This window comes from Myotis yumanensis, unplaced genomic scaffold, assembly GCF_028538775.1.
Source record: "Myotis yumanensis isolate MYYU_CA2020_CCGP unplaced genomic scaffold, mMyoYum1.0.hap1 SCAF_4, whole genome shotgun sequence".
NCBI classification, from domain to species: domain Eukaryota; kingdom Metazoa; phylum Chordata; class Mammalia; order Chiroptera; family Vespertilionidae; genus Myotis; species Myotis yumanensis.
Genome location: NW_027223755.1, coordinates 89,476,939 through 89,498,839, shown reverse-complemented (window position 1 = coordinate 89,498,839; position 21,901 = coordinate 89,476,939). Strand labels below are relative to the sequence as shown.

Sequence of the window (21,901 nt, the reverse complement as noted above, 5' to 3'; positions counted from 1 at the left end):
ATCTGGGCATGTGCCCTTGACTGGAATTGAACCCGGGACCCTTCAGTCCGCAGGTCAATGCTCTGTCCACTGAACCAAACCAGCTAGGGCGAGGTTGAACACTTTTTATGTTTATTGGCCATTTGGATATTCTCTTTTGTGAGGTACCTGTTCAAAGCTTCTGTCCATTTTTTATTGGCATCTTCACCTGTGTGTTTGTGTGTAATTTTTTGTTCTAAATTATTTTTTTAAATATATTTTTCTTGATTTCAGAAAGAGGAAGGGAGAGGGAAAGAGAGAGAAAAACATCAATGATGAGAGAGAATCATCGATTGGCTGCCTCCTGCACACCCCCTATTGGGGATCGAGCCATTCACATAGTCCCCACTTGGCCTGCCTGCTTACTACTTACCCATTTGCTCTCTGGGGGCATTGGAGCTTATGGCCCTGGTTTAATATGGTTGAACCCATGTACTTGGTCAGGGAACAGAACTGAAACCAGATTTTTGTGGCTTGAATTGGGGTCCTGTAACTCACAAGTGCTGTGACTTTGAGAGATCCATTAACCTTCCCATGCCTCCGTTTACCCCTCAATCAATTGTAAATGTTACTATCTACCTCTTACAGTAGTTTTGAGAATTAAATGCCTTTAGCTCAGTGCCTGGCCTGTGGTAAACATTCAGTGACTAAAGCTGGTTGGTGCTCACTGAATTTTCCATGGGACTCTGAGATACAACTCGGCTGAAAGACTGTTACAAGAATATATTATCCTCTAAACACTGGTTCCCTCAGGGGCAGGAAACTGAGCGTCCAGGGAAGAAGGGTGGGAGAGAGACTTTCCCTGCCTGCCTTTTATACCTTTGGATTTTGAACCATGCGACTATATTAAGTGCTCAAGAATAAATAAAGTGAAAGTTAACCAGTAAATTGCATTTTATCTAGACAGTTTCCCAGAGCTAAACTTCTTCATGTCTTGTACCCCATTCCCATCTTCATCCCTCAGAACCAACGAGCGTGGAACTCTATGTGGATGGCGTCAATGACATCTGCACGAAGGGCGGGGACATCAACTTTGTGTTCACGGGCTTCTCTGTGAATGGAAAGGTTTGGTTTCAGAACTGCCTTACTTTTAACGTTTGCTCTGTAGTATCCACTGGGTCTTCTCTTACCTTTAGAAAAATAGCACTTTTTAACCTGGGGACTTTGATCACACAAGGGACCCACAGGTAAGCTTCGAGAGGATCTGGGAACTGGATAAATCGAGTATGAAATGTAGTGGGTGTTTTTAGGGGTCCGATCTAGGTTGTTGCTCTTACCCTGTAAGAGTAGAGGCTGTTAGCGTGTAAGTGCCAGGAGTGGCCTTTTATAGGGACAGATTCCCGGGAGAATTTTTTTTCTTCCCTCCATCCAGCATCAAGGTTGAGATGTGCACATTTGCCTGCTATTTTTTTCTGCATGTCAGGTCTACTTCTTTACTTTTACACTGAGAGGGAGGCCCTTTTGTTCCCTCTTTATGTGTGGGTTTCCTGTTAGAGATGAGGATCATCTCTATACTCCAAACTTTCTAAAATAATTGTACATTTTTAACTGACGGTGTCTTAGAGTCAATGAAACACAGTATTACCATACTGTTACTGTTCCCTCTCACAGTCCCTCAAACCTCTCTGAGAAGGGTATCCATGATCTCCATCACCTTTTCAAAGGAATTTTCACCCAAAAAAGGTTATCAGCCCCCTGTGGGGAGTAGGAGCAGGATCTCTTGAGAGGAGCACTTTGCTCTTAGGTCAAGTTCAACCTCCTTCTCCACGACAGGTTCTCAGCAAAGGGCAGCCCCTGGGTCCTGCTGGAGTTCAGGTGTCTCTGAGAAGCACAGGGACCGAAGCGAAGATCCAGTCCACAGTTACACAGCCTGGTGGAAAGTGAGTTGTGCTTGTGTCATCCTGCCTTGTCGCTAGAGCGGGGCTCTGATGTAGGTGGGAGAGCTTTGGATTTAGGGAGACCTCAGTTCAAATCCTAATTTGGCCTCTTAACTTTGGACAAATTCATGCCCGTCAGGGCCTCAAGTTCCTCATCTGTATAATGGAAGTCATTTGACCCATTGCATGTAGCATTGGCGGGGTTACTGAATATGAGATAACACCTATCAAGCACCTACTGCAGGACCTGGCATGTAGTCGGTCTTTATTTAATGGTTTGCACTGCCTCTGGAGCCCAAGAGCCTGGGTTTGAATCCTGGTTTTCCCATTTACTAGCTGTTTAACCAGGAGCAAGTTACTTAAGGTCTCTTGGCCTCCATTTCCTCATTCAAAAATGATAATAATTATGGAATTTTCCATCCTAAAGTTATTGAGCAGATTAAATTACCTAGTGTTAGTATTTCAAGCTTTTTGGCATGACATATGTGCTTAATAACTTACCTCAAATATAGGTTAGCTCAATTATTTTTACAAATCATTTTATCCCTGTTACACCAAAATTGTTTTGTAGTTCAAATGATGACTACTTAATTAACCTTGTTAAGTCAAATTTAAAGCATTTATTTAATGGATTTATATCACTGAGTTGTAAATGTTAACAGATGTGCCAAGATTAATAGCAGAATAGTTCCAACTGATAATTTTGAGAGCATTCAGATCATTACTACTTTAATATGCAGAATTGACTAAGCTGCAAAATTGAAGTTTATAATGAATCTGTCAGTAAGTCATTCGATTTTTAAATGATTGTTGAAATTATTTTTGAAATAACACTTGATTGATGCCTCACCAGCCCTGGTCTATAGAAGGAATGTGGAGTTCTCATTTTCTCTAGGCTAGTAGTTTGCTGTTGACCTTGCTGGGATAAATGACTTGATCTTTCTGAATCTCTTTATCTGCACTAACTAAATGAAGATACTAACTTATAGACCAGGGATATCATGGACATGAAGTGTAGGCTACATCTTACTAAGACCAAAATCCAGTGGCAGTTTCAATTTTATTGTAGCAAAGTGATTGCCAAGCCCTATCCAGTTATTACAGGCAACATCCTATCTAATAAAAGCCTAATATGCTAAGTGTCTGGTCAGCCATTCGGCCATTCAACCAATCAAAGCATAATATGCTAATGATATGCTAAGGCTGTTCAACCACTCACTATGACATGCACTGACCACTGGGGGCAGATGCTCCAACCGGTAGGTTAGCTTGCTGCTGGGCTCTGGCTGATAGGGACTGAGTGAGACGGGCCGGACATGCCTGGAGCCCTCCTGCGGTCCCTCCCTGGCTGGCCAACCTCCTGCATCCCTCCCCGGCCCCAATCATGCACCTGTGGGGTCGTTGGCCTGGCCTGCGCCCTCTTGCAATCGGGCTGAGGGGAATCTCCCATCCCCCAGTGCACGAATTCGTGCACCGGACCTCTAGTTTGATATAATAAAATACCACTACAGAAGAAGAAATTGAATGCTTTTTGTAGTTCATTTTATTAGAACTAGCCCTCTCATTGTCTGGTGCTTTGCAGATCGAAAGGGTTAAATGTGTCAGAATCCTTCCATTTCCAACCTCAGCTCATTTCACTATGGTCTTGGTTAGTCAGTAGCTACCTGAGAGATCTTCACTGGCTTCTGCTTTCATTGCTGTTGCTTTGCATACAAGCCCATAATGTCATATTTGTTTCTGATAACAGGCCCACTCGGGCTCTGATATCAGCCCCCTGATACTAGGTGAGGTTTTATAATAGCTGTGGAAAAACGCTCTTGCATAGGATTCAGAGGTTGTTATCATTTTTCCTCCCATATCATTAGTGTCTGCCTAGCCTTATCAGATCTGTTCTCTGTCCTTACATGTGACTCCTTTTCACTTCTGTACCTTTGACACATCACTCCCTTCTTGCCTATTCATGCCTGTCACCTCTGTCAAAACTCACTTGCCTATTCTATGACTGACGCCTGCTAAACCACAGTGATTGGTTTCTAGGCCAGAATTCCTGGGGGTTAAGGAAAACATAAACCCTCTTTCCTGTCGGCACACAGGATACCTATCCTTGCACACAGTAAGTGCTCAGTAAGTGCTGTCTGATGTGGCTTTGCGCAGTGAAGGATGAAATTTTGTTTATGCTCACTAACCAGCTAACGGCAAGTTTGTGATAATTCAAACACCATTTTCTGTGCTTTCCAATATTGGTCATAAAATGAGAACTACTCGGGTTATTGGGAGTGAGTTAAGTGGTATTTTGTATCCTTAGGTTTGCATTTTTTAAAGTCCTTCCTGGAGATTATGAAATCCTTGCAACTCATCCAACCTGGGCATTGAAAGAGGTAAGCATTTCCGTTATGTCTTTAGTTTGGCAACAACGTGCTGGTTTGGGGACAGCAGGGGTTTCGGTTCAGGATGTGAAATGAGTTTATGGTTTTCTAGAAGTAGATGCAAAAACAGTGGTGCTGCTGATGAGCTTGATGGAATTTATAAGGTGAAACTCCTTCACTGTAGCAGATGTTACTTATGTTGGTTTCAGTTTTAGGTAAAAATATCGTCTTCCTGCTGTGAAATGGGTTTGTTATTAACTACAGCTATCTTAAGCCAAATCAACCCGAAAGAACCTGAGGAGATTTTTTGTTGTGCTTTTTTCAGTCAAGAACAACATTCTATAAATAAGCTTAACATCCTAGAAACTGTTGTATATGTGCCCAAGGAGAACGGATAAGAATGTTTATTGCAACTTTGTTTGCAATAGCAAAATATTGCACACAACCTAAATGCTCATTAAGAGGAGGGTGGATTGTGGTTTTTATCACACAATCGAATTCTGCACATCAGCCATAATGAATGCGCCAGAGCCACATACATCAATACGACTATATTTAAAAACCTACCGTGAAGGAAAAAGGCAAGTTGCCGAAGGATAAGGAAATATGATGCCATTTATATTTTAACTAAAAACACTCCTGATCATACCAGTTAGGGATGTATTCATATATGGAAAAATTGCACAGATGTAGGTAGGAGTGGCAAACACATGCTAATTAGGATACTGACATCTCTAGAGGGAGGAGGAAGGGGAGATGTAAGGGTCTTAAATTGTATTTTTACTCATTTCTTTAGCTGGTTAGAGCGTGTATAGGTGTTCTGTAGAGTATTTCTTATATTGTTTGAAATAGTTTATAATAAAAGATAAAAAAAAGAAGAAATATACTAGGTGAGGTTTTATAATAGCTGTGGAAAAACAAATTGAAATAAGAAAGACTTAAGGGACATTTCAACATGTTAGCTTTTACGTTAATTTTGAGGCTGTGTCTCATTCTTGCTCAAGAAGCATCAGAATAAGTGTTTCAGTTTTTACCCTATAGTTTTTATGCAGTTAAAATTGATGGTATGGTTTCAGCCTAGGTTTAAAAATGTTTTATTTAAAACTCAGTGGCTTACATATTACGAATAGAATACATGTTAAGGCTTACATTGTTAATTGTATACATAAAGGAATTTAGTTTATTAATATAAAGTTGTGTTTCAAAGTAAAGTGTGCTGTTAAAAGTCAGGATGCTGGCTGCCCGTGAAGGGGGGCCGTGACTGGAAATGAGCCCGAGTGGGGCTGTGGGGCTCGTTCTGTTCTGTTTTTGGCACTGTTTGCATGGTGTGCTCAGTTTGTGAAAATCACTGCCCTGGACACTTAGAATATGTGTACTTTTCTCCACATAAATCGTACTGTAGTTTAAAAAATATATGCTTTATATACCATTAAACATAGGGAAAAAGTAAGGCATGCTCACTTTTAAAAATTGAAACATAAAGAATCAAGGAGTGGAAACAAAAAATTTGGAAGGGGGAAAATGTGTAAAAGAAGTAAAATGTGCCGAAACCGGTTTGGCTCAGTGGATAGAGCGTTGGCCTGCGGACTGAAGGGTCCCAGGTGCGATTCCGGTCAAGGGCATGTACCTTGGTTGCGGGCGCATCCCCAGTGGGGGGTGTGCAGGAGGCAGCTGATCGATGTTTCTCTCTCATCGATGTTTCTAGCTCTCTATCTCTCTCCCTTCCTCTCTGTAAAAAATCAATAAAATATATTAAAAAAAAAAAGAAGTAAAATGTCATCATACAGATGAAATTGCCATTATCTACATTTGCCATATTTCCTTTTACTTCATTTTGTGCATGAAAAAATAGTGATTATACTACATATGCAATTTTATGTTCCTTTTTCATGTCCCCATGTTCTTAAACACTTTGCAAGTGTTTCTCTATTTCTTCCCTCCTTCCTCCCTCCCTCCCTCCCTTCCTTCCTTCTTTCCTTCCTTCCTTCCTTCCTTCCTCCCTCCCTCCCTCCTTTTCCCTCCCTCCCTTTCCCTCCCTCCCTTCCTTCCTTTCCTGATTGATTGATCGACTGACTTTAGAGAGAGAGAAGGGGGAGAAGAGAGAAAAAAAAATCGATGTAAGAGAGAAACATCAATTTGCCACCCCCTATATGTGCTTTTTAAATTTATATACACTATTTCCCTTTTTTGGAAGTTAAAATCTTCTTTTGTAGGCAAGCACCACTGTGCGAGTGACCAACTCCAATGCTAACGCCGCCAGTCCCCTGATTGTGGCTGGATACAACGTGTCTGGCTCTGTCCGCAGTGATGGGGAGCCCATGAAAGGGGTGAAGTTTCTTCTCTTTTCTTCTTCAGTAACCAAAGAGGTAAGCAAAGGAAAGTGAAGAAAGGAGACACTGAGACTATACTATTTAAAATGCAGTGAAGGTTGATTTATAATCTCAACGTTTCAGAACATTGTTGACTTATAAGAAACTGAATGTCTATCCTGGGAGATGGTGGAGTTTGGTGTAAAGTGCACAGGTTTCGAAATCAATCAGATCCATTTCTGACAAATCCCAGCTCTGTCTCTTACTGGCTGTGCGAATTTGGGCCAGTCTCTTCACCTTCCTGAGCTCCTTTTTCTTTCTTTTCTTTTCTTTTAAAAATTTATCTTTATTGTTGTAAGTATTACAGGTGTCCCCTCTCCCCTGCATTGACCCCCTCCTCCCCGATCCCTTCCTCTCTCTAGGCCAGCGGTTCTCAACCTGTGGGTCGCGACCCCGTTGGGGGTCGAACGACCCTTTCACAGGGGTCACCTAAGATCATCGGAAAACACATATATAATTACATGTTGTTTTTATGATTAATCAATATGCTTTAATTATGTTCAGTTTGTAACAATGAAAATACATCCTGCATATCAGATATTTACATTACGATTCATAACAGTAGCAAAATTACATTATGAAATAGCAATGAAAATAATTTTATGGTTGGGGGTCGCCACAACATGAGGAACTGTATTAAAGGGTCATGGCATTAGGAAGGTTGAGAACCACTGCTCTAGGCCCTCCCCGCGCTATTGTCTGTCCATCTGAGCTCTGTTTTCTTATCTGGAGAATGGTGACCCATTGTAGGGATGGGCAATCATGTCTTTTTTCCAAGAAAAGTGTGCCATTTTAAACTTGAATGTAAATATTTTTGTTCCTTTTACCTCTACTATGCCTTAGATTTCCGAAAGACATATTTTGTGACATAAAACTTATGAAAGTTTTCCTGTAGTGTGGCTATTTGATGATAGTCTGAACATGTAAGTGGATAAGGAAGTCATGTTCTGTTTTTCCTGGCCTAGGATGTGCTGGGTTGCACCATCTCACCAGTGCCCGGCTTCCAGCCCCAAGACAAGAGTCTGGTATATTTGTGCCACGCAGTCTCCAAAGAAGATGGCACCTTCTCCTTCTCTTCCTTGCCAAGTGGGGGCTACACTGTGGTGAGTGAGGCAGTTTCCGTTCTGTTTGTGTTTGGGACTCTTAGGGTGTAGTCAGAGTCGATGCCATTTGGGTGATAAGGACTAACTGGTTGGCCCGCGGTTTTGTGAACATTTTATTTAGCAGTTATTTAGGATAAGGCTCTGGCCCCTCTGTAATAGCTGCAGAAATGCAGGCCTTTCTCTTAAAATCAGCAACAGAATGATAGTTCCTCTTGGCCTGCCTTGTACCCCTTGTCATTCGTGGGCTGCCGGATCGATTACTAATATTGATGGCTGAATCTTGTTATTGGCTCATAGCAAGTAACAGACTCTTCCTTCCAGATTCCATTCTACAGAGGGGAGAGGATTACCTTTGACGTTGCTCCTTCCAGGCTTGACTTTACAGTGGAACACGACAGCCTGAAAATTGAGGTAGGAACTCCCCATCTTCTAGAGGGACAGCTGTTCGAGTTCCCATCCCTGGGCACAGGTGTTGCAAACAAGTTTAAGAAAATAATCAGTAATTTATCAAGATGGGCTGTTGGAAACACCAGAATCTTGTACTCTTCTCGTTTAGCTTGGAATTCACTAGACACCTCAGCCCTCTTACTACATGTCTTTATCTTAGAGACTTGGAGCCCTAGTTATAGCTGCTTCATTCAGGGAAATAAGTTTATTGAGTGCCAGTGACATCGTTTCTGGTACTGTTCTAGGGGTGGGCTTACAGCAGGGACAAAGCAAAATTCCTGTTCTGTGGAATTCATGTTCTAATGTCAGAAAAGGAATATACTTATAAATGAACGTATATTAGAAAGTGATTAGTGTTCTCTAGAGCAATAAAGCAAGAAAGAAGATTACACATTTTCAGGATTGAGATGGGTGGCTGTCTTACAGGGTGTTCTCGGGAAATCTCGCTGTGAAGGTGACATTTGAGCCACACCCTGAAGGGGAAGAGACAGTGAACCATACTTCTGTGGGAAGGGTGTTTTAAGACAGAGGGAATAGAAGATGCTAAGGTTCTGAGGCTTAGAGAGTTTGGGGGACCCAGGAGGCCAGGGTGGCTGGAATGGAAGGAGTGAGGAAGGGAGGAAGAGGACAGAAGGACAGAGAGATGATGGGACAGATTGTACCGGGCCTGGTGGGCCACTCTGGGTGACAATTAGCCCCACTCTGGGTGAGGTTCTGAGCAGAGGAGAGGTGTGGTGCCTTTGGCTACAATGTTGAGAAGAGTTCCCAGGGGGCAAGGTGGAAGCAAGGGACCAGTTGAGGCTGTGGCAGTCAACCAGTGAGAGCTGACAGAGCTTGGACCGTGGTGATAGGAATGGCAGCCTGATAAACTCCTTAGGCCCTAAAATAGAGGGTAAATGTGTTTTTCATCACACATCTTTAATTACAGAATTTGAAAATGGTTACTGTAGCAAATTAGCTAGATAGAGCAAATCCCAAAAGAAAATAACAGTCTTTCCTAAACGGACCACCCCGTGTTACAGTTATTGAAAATATTAGATTTCAATTGTTTTCTTGTAATGTTACGTTTGAAAGTGCTGCACTAAGGGAGCTTGCACTGGTAGGCGTTGGCATTCAGGTGGCATGCTCCATGGGGTCCTGACTCTGCTTTGTGAGGTTCAGGAAAGCACTTGACAGTTGTGCTGTGCCCTGGAGCGGGTGAGAAGGGTGAGAAGATGAAGTTCTTGCATGCTTCAGGGGCCTGTGGAGAAGAGCAGGAGCAGTTGAGTGAGGAAAGACACGTTTTTAAACAGAGATGTGAAGGGAATTTCAGGTATGAGAGGGCCTGTAAGCTGCCTGAGGTCAGCCTTACTCTTCACTGTATTCCTAACATGTGACTTAGTGCCTGGCACATTATAGGTACCTAAAGTGTTTGTTGACTGGATATATGGATTAATAAGTGGATAAACCACATCTTTTTAGAAGGTTCAAGAAAGACTACCTGAATAAAAAGGAAGCCATTTTATTTTTTTTCAAGCTCTCTCAAATGCTGTGGCATATATGCATTCATTCATTCATTCATTTATTCATGAGTTATTTATTGAGTGCCTACTATGTGCCAGTGACTAAGATGGAAAAAGTCTTCATCTCTATGGATCTTACATTTCTAATGGGAGGTAAACAACTATAATAAATCAAACAAGGACATTTCAGATATCTGTCATTTTTTGATGAAGCTAATAGATTAGTATGATGGACAGTGACTGGCTGGGGTGGGAGACAGGGACTACTGAGATAGGATAGTCAGGGAAAGCTTCTCGGAGATGGTGACAGTTTGAACTGAAACCTGATTGATGAAAATGAATGGCTTCCTGCCAGATCTTGTCTAGGTGTGGGAGAAGATCCAGGCTGAGGAAGCAGCTGGTGTGGAAGCCCCTGTGAGGGATGCATGTGGTGCACCCATGTGGCCAGCTTGAGGAACCAAGCATCGGGGTGGCTGGAACATAGAGGCTGCAGAGAGAACAAAGCCATGGCCCTCAGGAGTGGGATGGGCAGACACAGATAACCCAACTGCAAAACGCTGTGGGCAGTGTAGCAGCTGGGATGGAGTCGTTAAGGACTTGAATTCAGGGTGTGGTAGGAAGAGGCAGGAGAAGAGTTTGGGAGACCTTGCTGAGGTGAAATCCACAGAACAGACTGATGTTAAAGTGATGCTGGGTTTAAGCTTGGGGGGCTGGAGAACTCCAAAATGGGACGTCTGGAGGGAGGAGGAAGGAAAGGAGAATGGGTAAGGAGGCTCTCACCAATCTGACTTGGTGATCTTTAGCTGGGGAAGTAAATCTATAGATCTGTTTTATTGAATTATTTGACATACATCAATATGTCAGCTGTTGAGAATACAAGAAAGGAGACAGACTCAGGGAATGTGCCGCCGGTGGGGGAGCCACTCGTGTAGGTGAGCTGAGAAGGAGCGTGGCTGGCATACGGGACTGGGAGAAGCCAGTGTGGGAGATGTGCTGAGCAATGGTGTGAGTGGTGGCATGAGTGGCATAAGGGAGACGTTTGCAGCTCATGCACGAGAACCTTCTTCCTGTTCTTCATCTTCCAGCCCGTGTTCCACGTCATGGGATTCTCTGTCACTGGGCGGGTCCTGAATGGGCCCAAAGGAGAAGGTGTTCCGGAGGCAGTCGTCACTCTGAATAACCAAATCAAAGGTGGGCAGACGTGTTGGCCCCTGGGGCTAGTGTTTGATCACAGACCAATGGAAAGGAAACCGAATCCTAATGACTCTGTGAAAATATGTCAGCTTTCTGTCTCACGCATTCCTGTGAATATGGAGGGCTACGCAGTTCTTTTTTGGCTCATCTTTTGTTGGCGTGTTTTGTTTTACAGTCAAAACAAAAGCTGATGGCTCGTTCCGTCTGGAGAACATAACCACTGGCACATACACCATCCATGCGCAGAAAGAGCACCTCTACTTTGAAACTGTCACAATCAAAATTGCACCTAACACTCCTCAGCTGGCTGACATCATTGCCACGGGGTAAGGTTATCATGTTTGGGTCTGGGAGCACTAGTGCTTATGTCAGCAGCCAGCAGAGAACAAAGTCACCTTTGATCTGACTGTTTCTGCCAAGGATCCACATGCAGTCTCAGACTCCTATTGAGAAATTCAGGCTGAAAGATTATTGCTAAGTCTTATCAACTGAAGGTACTTACATGCTGGATTCTTAAAGAAAAGGATCTTTCGTGTCGGACTTCACATCTGTGGGGACTTCCATGGCCTAATTCTTGAGGACTTCGGAATATGTTATAGTTGGTTGAGGAGGTTTGTTGTAAGATGCTCTGAGCTGTTGTCATAGTTCTCCCTGTTTTGTTGTATTTACTGCATTTGAGGGGACATCCTGTGGTTGAATTTGTGTAGTTTTATCAGATAGTGGTAACGTGTGATGCAGTGAACCCTGACCTTGGAGTCACATCTCAGATCTTCCTCGCACTTGTGTTACCTGTAGAGTGGGGATGCTGCCGTCTTTCTTGAGAGTAATAGGTGCTCAATAACTTAAACGGAGAGGGACAGCGTCTGCTTGGAGAGAGGCAGCATGAACAGGTGCATAGTTTCTGAGCAGCAGGTGTGATGGTGGTGTAAAGCTTGGTGTTGCTGGCGCATGAAGTGCTGGGCAGGCAGAGGAGGGGCAGACCTCCTCACACCCCATTGGAAGTTGAGGGCTTTCTCCACTGGGGGCCCAGGGGCCAGTGGACAGTGTGAGCATGGAGGGAACATGGGTAGACTTTTGTGTTTAGTGAGGCACTCAGGTGGCATGGTGGAGGATGGCTTTGAAGGGGTCAAGACTTAGAGACAAGAGGCCTGAAAAGAGAGTTGGTGAGGGCTTGCCTTATAGGGAAGGGAAGGACAGATGGGGTTTCCGTTTTGAGGGGCAGGATGACTGTGGTGCCACCGGCTGTGAGTAGGGAGAGCCAGTTAGATGATGGGGGTTCAGTTTTGGAGTCTGTAGGGCCACTAGGTGGAGCTCTCCAATAGATGCTTGAATGGAAGGTAAATCCTAAAGATTTGGCTGCAGGTGGCAGCCAGAAGTAGAATTGGGAAATCAGTACACCAGTAATGAAATGCCAGTGTTTGAAGGGTGGGCTTTAGGTATGAAGTAGTGCCTGATGGGCAGGGAGATCCAGGAAGCTGAGCCATGAAAACACAGTCCATTTGCCTGGTCAAGGTTGGGATTCAATGTCAAATGGGAAATCAGGAAGTACATCAACTGTGGAACCTGGTACCATGTCTGTCATGGAGCTCAGGACACAATTCTTGGACTTACGTCCTCCCTCTTCCCCTTGATAAACATTTTGAACAGCTACTCTGGGTGAAGCACTGTTAGAAATGCCAGGTATATAACAGTAAAAAGAAACCTAACACCCCAAAGCCAGGGCTTTCATCTTACCGGGGAGACAGACTCAAGACGAGTAAACTTGTGATTGTAAATGAAAGTAGGTGTTGTGCTGGGCAGAGACCGGGTGCTCTGAGAGGACTTGATTTAAATGGGGAGCTATGGGAGGCCTCTCTGGGTCACTGGGACCCTCTGGAGGACTACAAGTTAGCTAAGTGAAGAACTTCCTAGGTAGAGGGAACAGCATGGGTGCAGGCCTGGAGGGGGAGAAGGGCGCTCTCTGGAAGACAGCCAGCGTGGCTGGAGGCAGTGGTGAGGCGGGAGAGCTATGTGACTTGCAGCCATCTTGTGGAGATGGGCTTATCCCCAAATGCAATGGAAAGCTGTTGAAGAGTTTTCAGCAAGCAAGTGATATGGATCAGGTCATTTTAGAAAGGTTTTTTATTTTTTGGCTGCTGTGTGGAGTATGGATCAGAAGGAAGCCAGAGTACCTAATGGAGAGACTAGAAAGGAGGTGGTGACAGTTGTCTGGAGGAGATACGGTGGTGCTGGGACCAGGTGCTGGCAGGGGAGGGAGTGAGAAGTAGAGATTTGACAGGTAGTATGGAGAGAGAATCAATGGGTCTTGTGCTGTCAGAGTCCCAGGTTGCTTATTCAAACAATGGGGTGGATGGAGGAAGTGCAGTTCATGGAGAGGGGAAAATACATTTATATTTATTTTCTTTAAAATGAAATATAGGTGTCAAAGAAAGAAAACACCTTTGGGGAAATTCATCATTTTCCTTTTGGGCCAACATGGCACATTTGCCTTTTAATTTATTGTTTGTTACTTAAAAAAAAAATCTCAATTTATTAGAAAAACAAACTCTTTGACTTCTGTCCAAATGACTATGAGGATATAGTTATTCTGCAATACACCAAAATTAACAGTTTTTATTCATAAATTATTAAGCCCTGATGAAAGAATTTATTGACACAAATCAATTTTTAAGGCCTTCAATATAACAAATACTCTCCTACCAGTTTGTTTTTTTTTTTAGTTTATTTTTCTAAACTAAACCAATATACATTTGAGGTTTAGGGTAACTGGACACTTCTCTCTTTTTTTTTAATTAATTTTTTTATTATAGTTGAAATATAATATGGACACTTCTCTTTAATTGGGAATATGAGCTAAAACAGATCTTATGCTTAAAATATTTAAAACTTAGGAGAGATTCAGCTTGAAGTAAATTAGGTGACATTTGCCCTGACATGGACATGAATTAGGAGACCATGAAAGGTCCTTAAGAATAATTTATCAATATTCTCTTGTCCTTTTATTCCGAAAGTGTGCAGTAGAGGAATATGAGAACCAAAGTGCATACCTTTTCATCTACATCAGGGGCTAGCACACTTTTTCGGTAAAGGATCAGAGAATAAATATTTGTTGCTTCTTGGGTCTTAATGGTCTCTATGATGAACGTGCCATAGATAATTCCTAAATGAATAAGTGTGGCTGTGTTCCAATAAAGCTTTATTTAGGACACTGAATTTTGAATTTCATATCATTTTTATGTATCATGTAATATTCTTTTGATTTTATTTTTCCTTTAACCTTTTAAAAGTTAAAAGAAAATGAAAATATGAAAACCATCCTCAGCTCAGGTCCGTACAAAACAAGGTGGCTGGCGGGCTGGCGGGCTGGACTTGGCCACGGGGCTGTAGTTTTTGGCCCCCACACCGAAGCTCATTCGGCTGGGTCAGGCACTGAGAAATGACGGCTCTTTATTATTCCCAGATTTCACACACACAATATTCCACCACTTTGTTGTGCCTTCTGTCGTTCCTTTATTTGCTGCAGAGTGGGTGTTCCATTATCCAGTTCACCCATGGTTACCCAAGGTTGAATCCAGCACTTTGTTATCTTTCTGTCAGAATTGACAACTGATTTTTATCTAAAATGATTCTTTAAGATTAGAAAATTTAACCTTTAGTCCGTTGAGGAAGTCGTCGTGGCCTTCAGCTGTGGTACCTTACTGTACTTGGACACATCAGCTGACGGGAAAGTGAAGAGCATCACTGAGGATGGTCTTCGTTGGTCTTCCTCAGGGTGTGGACGTGCATTTCAGGGGCCTCTCCAGACACACATTGGAGCCCTTTACACACTGCTCATGCAGCCGGGTCGGAATCATTACCTTAATAGGGCTTGTCAATTACAAGTTGCTTTTCTTGGCTCCTTGCTCCTAAGGAGTTTAGCTTTAGCTTTGCATTTTTCTAACTTAATTACCTTTTATGTTCAGATCTCCCAGATTGCTCCTCTTATCCACACATTATATGTAATCACAGGCGAGGAAGTTGTCTTTGATAACTGCCTTGTTTTATGGCCTTGGTAATACCACACTTTCTTAGGCAGCTTACCGCTCTTGCTTTTAAGGACTGGCCCATATTCTCAGTCCAAGGCTGCTCCATTGCCAAAGATTCAATTACCTGAAACATTTTTTTATCACCTACAGATTTTCTAAAAGTCACTTCCACCGTGGGGGGCTGTCAGATGTCACCCAGAACACACACACAGCCCTGTATTGGGCCCCCACTCTGCCTTTTACCTTATTAGAAAGAGGTCCGATCTTTCCAAAGGTTGCCTTTAAAACTGGAACCATTTGGGCTGCATTCCTGTCTTTTAAGATGAATCTAGTCTCAGGGACAAGGGCTGGAAGATGGACATGTAATTTTGGTTGATAAGCACCTTTCCTGTTATAATTGAGTTCTCATGCTGGAATGAATGGTCCCTTTGTTGCAGGTTCAGTGTCTGCGGCCAGATATCAATCATTCGTTTCCCTGACACTGTCAAGCAGATGAGTAAATACAAAGTTGTCCTGTCTTCTCAAGACAAGGACAAGTCTTTGGTCACCGTGGAGACGGATGCTCATGGATCATTTTGTTTTAAAGCAAAACCAGGGACCTACAAAGTACAGGTATGATGAGTTTTATTCTAGTTAAGATATTTGAAAAAGAGCATTGATTTTTCAAAGGGTTATTATTAGCCAGAATGCGTTAGGGAAGGAGCATTTCCATTCCCAACTTCTTATGTTGACATCTTTACATTCCTGCATGTCACTGTGAGTGGAGCAGACAGGCAATCAGTTTAAAAATGATGGGACAGGCCTTTCTCTTTTCCAGTGTGATGTTTATTAGGGCTTAGTATCCGGCTGCCAATCACACCTCCACCTTCGCAGGCTTTTGGCTGCTGCAGAATATCCATGAGTCCCAAAGGAAATTAAAATGAACTCTTTATTAATGGCAGCTCAGTAACTTCCACAGTGCATGGCTTCTGGAACTTGAGGCCTTTCCCCGCCTTGCCCTGAATGGGAGATACTGGGCAGGCACCACTGGTTTCTCCATCTGGGCAAGCAGAGAGGCTGGGAGACTTCGGCCCTTGGTCTCACTGCACGGTGAGCACAGATGAGGCCAGCAGGCAGGAGACACAACAGGACCAGAGGTCAGCCCACTGTGCCTTTCAGCGCAGAGGCCCTGCCCACGGGGAAAGGCCGTGTCTCAGTGGATTTCACACCCTCACCCATCAAGTCAGCTGCTGCTCCTCCTCCCTGAGAAAGAGCAAGTGAGGGAATGGAGCGGGCTGGGAAGGTTCCTTTTATGACTTGCTCTCCTCTAGGGCAAGTAGGATCCCTCCCTCTGAGAAAGGTGTGGGAGAACAGTGTCTCCCTGCTTCCATCGCACAGGGTGGTGTGTGGACTGACAGCTCCTTTACTAGACAGCAGCTTCTTGCAAAGCTGGCCATACTGACAAGCCTTTGGAAGCCCTTTCAGAGCAGGGACTTATCCAAGGAAGGGCAGTTCCGAAATGTAATCTTTACTAGGGATGAAAAACGTGACCATTGCCTTCTTTCCCAGTCCCTCTCGTTAGCCTGAGAAAGGCCCATAGAAGAAAAGGAAGAAGAAAATGGCGTAATTTCACTATTGGGCACCCAAGCAGCATCGGCAAGTTCATAGCTTATGTCATGTGTGACCTCAAGCCAGGAAAAGGTTCTGGGATTAAGTGTGGTTTCCACCCCGTGTTCAGGTGATGGACCACAGCTCGGGTGTCTCTGGAGAGTTATGCCCAATGGGCTTTTGTTTGCACCAAGGCACTGCTGGGGATGGGTTTTTTGTCTGATTAGAAATGTGTTGTCTTCACACTGGCTACTTGCATATTTGTTGTGAGTGTAAAACTCGGCCTAGAAATGAACCTTTGTCCTTGGAAATGTTTGACCTTGGGCCCAGATGAATGTTCTGGTGCCCTGTAGGCCAGGGGAGCAGCAACCCTGATATAGCTGATGGTGCCCTGTGTTCCCACAGGTGGTGGTTCCTGAGGCAGAGACCCGAGCGGGGCTGACATTGAAACCCCAGACGTTCCCTCTCACTGTGAAGGACAGGCCTGTGATGGATGTGGCCTTTGTGCAGTTTTTGGCATCAGTTTCTGGGAAAGTCTCGTGTTTGGGTAAGATGTCCATGGCAAGCAGGAACAGATGGTTTCACAGAAGCACGCCTGTGGGGGCGGGGGTGAGCTTCCCCTCACGGGGCAGCGTTAAAGATGAAGGCAGAAGCTGCTCCTGGGCAGTGGTTTGGAGGGTCATATTGCATCTAGTTCTTTTTGAAAAATTGCCACAGTGCGTCATAGAAACATTTCTGTGGGAGTCGTTCTGCGTTGGCTCCTGAAAGAACATGTGGGTCTCTTTTTCTCCCTCTGGCTCTGAAAGGAAGGTGGAATTAGGCCCCGGTTTCAGTCCCAGCTCTGTCACTCTCCAGGTAGGAGACTCGGCATTTACTTTCCCAGCTTCTGCTTTCCTTCTGACAAATGGCAATACTGCTGCTGTCAGAGGGTTTTAATGAAGGTTAAATGTGGTCATCAGAAGACAGTGTAGCACAGTGACTGCATAGACTCTGAAACCGGACCACATGGGCTTGAACCTTTGCTGTGTGACCTGGGGCAAATTACTTAACTCTCTGTGCTTTGAGTCCTTTATCTAGAATATGGAGATGATAATAGTACCTGCCTCATAGGCTTGTTGTGACAGTCAAGTGAGTTAGTGTATGTACATACAGCCTTTAGAAGTACTTGGGACACAGCAAGAGCTATTTAAATCTTTGCTATTATTAGTAACCCTATATAATAAGAGAGGAATATGCTAATTATCCGTTATGCTGTAACAAATCTACACGTGGTGGAGAGCTACAGGAGGGCGGGGCAGCAAGCTATGAGTGGCGGGAGAGCTACAGGAGGGCGGGGCAGTGGGCAGAGAGCTACAGGAGGGCGGGGAAGTGGGCGGAGAGCTATGAGCAGCAGAGAGCTACCATTGGTGGTGGATGGGTGGCCAGCTGAGGCAAGTGGCAGCAAGCTACGCACGGATTCGTGCGTAGGGCTACTAGTATTAAGATGATGATGATGATGATGATGATGATAAGAGGCCCAGTTCTATGCCTAGTATAAAGTGGGTATTAAGTAAGTTTTCATCACCTTTCTCTTTTTCTCTGTCTCTTCTTGGTGCTCCATAAGTACTACTTTCCCCATTTCAATAAATGGTGGCACTGCTTTCCCCAGTGGTGGTTTCCTTGCTTGGTACTGATGTCCAACATGGGAGGCTTTTTAGAATCGAGCAGCTACATGTTAGCTTTAAAGGAACCCTGGCACTGGCCTTCAGGAGATAAAAGATAGCAAGCAGCACACAGAGGTCGAACGTGTGCTCTGGTTCATGAGGGCAGTCAAATGAGGCCCTCCCGTCTTTTCTCTGCAGACACCTGCGGCGACCTGCTGGTGACCCTGCAGTCCCTGAGCCGCCAGGGCGAGAAGCGGAGCCTCCAGCTCTCCGGCAAGGTCAACTCGATGACTTTCACGTTTGACAATGTGCTCCCTGGAAAATACAAAAGTAAGACACTAAGACAGCCTCTCATGGCCCTCACACGCCCTCATGGCCTTCTTTCTAAGCGTTCTAAAACCCAGCTCCCAAATTGCATCCCAAATGTATACTCTTACTTGTTTAGCTCTTCTCTGACCTGTGACCTTGAATGTGCTTTATTTAACTGAGGCTCTAAGAACCAGCTGCCACCATATCAGGATAACCCACACTCTTTTCTTTTGGGAGGGTGCCCTCATTCATGCCATTTGATTTCTAAATGCTGAAAAAGCGAGTGTGGAATGATAGCACAGTGTGCTGCCATTAGCAGCTGTGTGACCTTGGCCATCCCTGAGACTCAGTTTTCTCATCTGTATAAGAGGAGTGATAGACTTTCTGCAGGAGGTAAGACTAAATGAAACATAGGTGTAAAGCTCTTGCACCGTGCCTGGTAAAGCAGTGGGTGCTGGCAAACACTGGTTCTCTTTTCCCTGAGTTTCTCAAGAAGTACTCATTGCCATATTGTATTTCTGCTTTTTCAAAGTTCAGCTTGGAGCTGCTGGCAGAGAATAGCTTGTAAAATCTACTCCTTTTTCTGGGGAATTACATTTTCCATTATATCAGGTGTTGGCAAACTACAGCCTCAGGGCCAACAGCCTGTTTTTATAAATTAAGTCTTATGTGAACACAGCTATGCCCATTTGTTTACATATTGTTTATGGCTGGTTGTATACTGTAAACCAGGTGTCCTCAAGCTATGGCCCGCGGGCCACATGCAAATACAAATATTGTATTTGTTCCCGTTTTGTTTTTTCACTTCAAAATAAGATATGTGCAGTGTGCATAGGAATTTGTTTATAGTTTTTTTTTAAACTATAGTCTGGCCCTCCAACGGTCTGAGGGACAGTGAACTGGCCCCCTGTTTAAAAAGTTTGAGGACCCCTGCTGTAAACAGTTGAATAGTTGGGACCATGTGGCCTACAAAGTTGACAATATTTGCTCTGTGGCTCATGACAGAAAAAGTTTGGTGATTTCTGAATATCTTACTAGTAGCCTGATGTTTAAACACAATTGAATTTCTGTCTTGGTGATTTTAATGGCCATTGGTTTCAATTTTTCTTTAGTAGTTACTTCTAAGCATTGCTATTTGTGTGTGTGTATTATGTTTGTTGATATGTATGTATATACATATGTATGTATGCATATTTAAAGTGTGTATATGTATACACACATTTTTAAATAATTAGTGAATTCATTATAATTTTTTCCAGTGGTATTCCAGGAGTGCTGTGCTCTATGCCCATGTGTCTCTTTGTGTTGTGTGCTTTTCCAGTAAGCATCATGCATGAAGATTGGTGCTGGAAGAACAAGAGTCTGGAGGTGGAGGTTCTGGAAGACGATGTGTCAGCGATTGAGTTTAGGCAGACGGGCTATATGCTGAGATGTTCCCTTTCTCATGCCATCACTCTGGTATGCGTGGCTTCTGAGGATCCTCTTATCTGGAAGGGCACGTGCCTTTGGAGAGCAAGAGGGATTAGTATGCCAAGAAGATTATAACCATAAGTCTAGTCAGATTTCCTTTTCTGCCCCTCCACTCAGCCACCTAATATAGAAAGCTTCATCGGAAGCATTTAAAATACCTCAGTGGAAGATGCCTTTATTTGGGTCACTTCCTGGCCTCACATTAAATTCTAACTGATGATTTGGGGGAGTCATTGATGTAGTGCAAAGCACAGTGGTTGTGTAGCCTTGGGCAACTTCATTTAATGTTTCTGAGCCTCATTTTTCTCTTCTAAAACTGAGATCATAATATCCACTTCTCAGGGTTATAGGGAGGTTTAAGTAAAGCTTTAATGCATTTAAAATTTCCTTGGTATATACCGCTATTATTAACAGGTGCAGCTGACTGAGTTTCTCTGGTATATTTATTTTGGTTCAGAGGACAGAACTGTTAGACAGGATCTTATTCTCTTGTTGATGTGGTCTCCCTGGCCTGATAGGTAGTATACCAGATGGATTTCTGGAAAGGAAACATTGTGCAGACCTATAGAGGTCCATTTATGAATTTTATATAATTTTTTGACTTGAAGCATTGGTAAATGTCATTGTCAGGTGCCAGTAGAGAAACCGAGGCAAATAGCAATTAAGTGACTACTATGTTAGATGCTGAGGAATTGAAAATGGTGAATAAGTGATAGACATTTAGGAAACCAGTTAAGAATAAGTGATAGACATTTGGAAGCCATTTCTTCCCTTAAATCCTCCATTGCATTTCTGTTTCCCTTAGAATAAGATCCACATTCCTTAATGATGGCCAACAAGGCCCACCCCCAACTCCCATCTTACCTCCTACCACTTTCTACCTTGCTCACTCATCCTCAGCACTCGGGTCTTCTCCCAACCCACAGTAAGCTCACTCCCTTCTCTGGGCCTTTACACATGCTCTTCCCTCTGCTTGGAATGCTATGTCTTCTCCAGAAATGTTTGCACTTCCTTATTCTCATCACTCGGGCTGCAGCCGCAATGTTTCCTACTCAGGAGAGGCCTGCCCTGAGACCAACAAGCTAAAGACACCGACGGGGATCACTCTATATTCAGATCCCTGTTGATTTTCCTTATAGCTCTATTACTTACTGACTGAAGTCCTCTAATTCCTTTGTTGACCACATTGATTTTCTGTCTACCTATGTTAGAATGTAAACCACTTGAGAACAGGAGCCTTGTCAACAACCAAAGCCCAGCTCTGGGTCTGTTACAAAGCAGGTGCTCAATAAATGTTAGTCGACCAAATGAAAAAGAGCACGTTTTTTGTTGGAAGTTTTTGAAGGTTTTTAATTTTCCTGTGGCACCCAACTGCTCAAATGATTAATGGGCAAAACAGATGACTGGTTCTGAAACAGAAATATTATTAATCATCTTGTGTCTCCATCTCCCCCGGTAAGTCATTGTATTGGCTTTGGTCCCTTAGGAGTTTTATCAGGATGGAAATGGACCTGAGAATGTGGGGATTTATAACCTCTCCAAAGGAGTCAACCGCTTCTGCCTGTCCAAGCCTGGTGAGTCTGGGAGGATTGATGTGCTACGTGCTAGGGAAACAGAGAGGCACCAGAGGATGGTTTTAAAGGCATTTCTTCCCACCTCAGTTCTATTTGCATCAAGCTATCAATTTTGGCTGTGGTCAGTGCACTCTTGTTTTTCTATCTCTTTCCTCTGCAAGGAGTAGTGTTTTTACCCAAAGAATTAGAGCTGGGGCCTGGCAAGTCTCTTGAGCTTCAGTTGAGTAGACCGCTGGGCCCTTTCACTTTTTTTTTAAATTTACTTTTCAATTACAGTAGATATGTAATATTATTGTTATTATTATTTTAAATATATTTCTATTGATTTCAGAGAGGAAGGGGGAGGGAGAGAGAGATGGAAGCATCGATGATGAGAGAGAATCATTGCCTCCTGCACATCCCACACTGGGGATTGAG

At 43.6% G+C, this 21,901-nt stretch overlaps 1 protein-coding gene across 1 annotated transcript in view; it reads left to right on the top strand.

The window, feature by feature from the left end:
• LOC139009024 (BOS complex subunit NOMO1) overlaps positions 1-21,901 on the top strand; it is a 49,717-nt gene that overhangs the window by 7,215 nt on the left and 20,601 nt on the right. Inside the window, exons 4-16 of the mRNA XM_070412916.1 lie at positions 983-1,083; positions 1,792-1,898; positions 4,201-4,273; positions 6,475-6,627; positions 7,596-7,733; positions 8,055-8,144; positions 10,768-10,873; positions 11,052-11,202; positions 15,339-15,513; positions 16,894-17,035; positions 18,330-18,461; positions 19,762-19,898; positions 21,397-21,484. Of these exons, the coding sequence (XP_070269017.1) occupies positions 983-1,083; positions 1,792-1,898; positions 4,201-4,273; positions 6,475-6,627; positions 7,596-7,733; positions 8,055-8,144; positions 10,768-10,873; positions 11,052-11,202; positions 15,339-15,513; positions 16,894-17,035; positions 18,330-18,461; positions 19,762-19,898; positions 21,397-21,484 (1,593 nt within the window). The remainder of the gene's footprint in view (positions 1-982; positions 1,084-1,791; positions 1,899-4,200; positions 4,274-6,474; positions 6,628-7,595; positions 7,734-8,054; positions 8,145-10,767; positions 10,874-11,051; positions 11,203-15,338; positions 15,514-16,893; positions 17,036-18,329; positions 18,462-19,761; positions 19,899-21,396; positions 21,485-21,901) is intronic.